Source organism: Buceros rhinoceros, unplaced genomic scaffold (assembly GCF_000710305.1).
Source record: "Buceros rhinoceros silvestris isolate BGI_N320 unplaced genomic scaffold, ASM71030v1 scaffold29447, whole genome shotgun sequence".
Lineage (NCBI taxonomy): Eukaryota > Metazoa > Chordata > Aves > Bucerotiformes > Bucerotidae > Buceros > Buceros rhinoceros.
Window position 1 is genome coordinate 1 of NW_010423233.1, and position 818 is coordinate 818.

The 818-nt window shown below is 62.8% G+C and overlaps 1 protein-coding gene across 1 annotated transcript in view; it reads right to left on the minus strand.

Annotated features, from left to right (window-relative positions):
* Nucleotides 1-466: 466 nt before the first annotated feature.
* The window catches only part of LMOD1 (leiomodin 1 (smooth muscle)), a 13,116-nt gene continuing 12,764 nt past the window's right edge, over nt 467-818 (minus strand). Inside the window, exon 3 of the mRNA XM_010140369.1 lies at nt 467-493. Within this exon, the coding sequence (XP_010138671.1) occupies nt 467-493 (27 nt within the window). The remainder of the gene's footprint in view (nt 494-818) is intronic.

Consider the following 818-nt stretch of genomic DNA (forward strand, 5'->3'; position numbering starts at 1 on the left):
TTCTCTTCCTTTCTCCTCCTGATGTGGAGCTGGTGCCTCACCGCTGCACCCCGGAATGCTCCCAGGGACCCCGGCCATGGCCCGGCTGTCCCCTGCCCCTCTGACAAGCCAGCCTGGGGGGACATCTCTGCTGGCCCCAGGCTGGGCCGCCGCGGGGGCCCCGCGAGCAAGCTGGGATGGAGGGTACCAAGACCCCTCTGCTGGCCTCGGTGTTGCCGGGCGGAGCTGGGGCGCGGTGCTGGAGAAGAGCGAGCTTGAAGGCATCACAACCATAAAAATAATAAATACGTTATCTTCCTCCAGGGCCGTGGTGGCCCTTCGTCCGTCCGTCTGTCCCCGAGAGATCGCTGCTCCTCGGCCTCAGTCACTGCAGGCTCCCGAAGGGCTGGTCATGGCAACAGTCACGAGGAAGGCGAGTGTCCTGGGCTCCAGCATGCCGGGAGCAGGGGGACGACCGCCCCGCTCCTTACTGCAGCAGCTTCGGTACCTCCACCTGCCCGAAAGGAGACCCCGTTACTGGGGAGAGCAAGGAAAGGGGATGCTGGAAGGGGCTGGGGACCCTGAGCAAACCCGCCGTGGTGGAGCTGGGACCCTCTCACCATTCTGCTCAATGCTCTGTGGGACATCTGGACTGGGGAAGTGACAGACCCCTGTACTGGGAGCACTGGTGAAGCTGCACCTCAAATCCTGGGTTCAGTTTTGGGCCCCTCACTGCAAGAAGGACATAGAGGGGGCTGGAGTGTGTCCAAAGAAGGGCAATGAAGCTGGTGCAGGGTCTGGAGCACAAGTGCACTGAGGGAACGGGCATTGTCCAGACT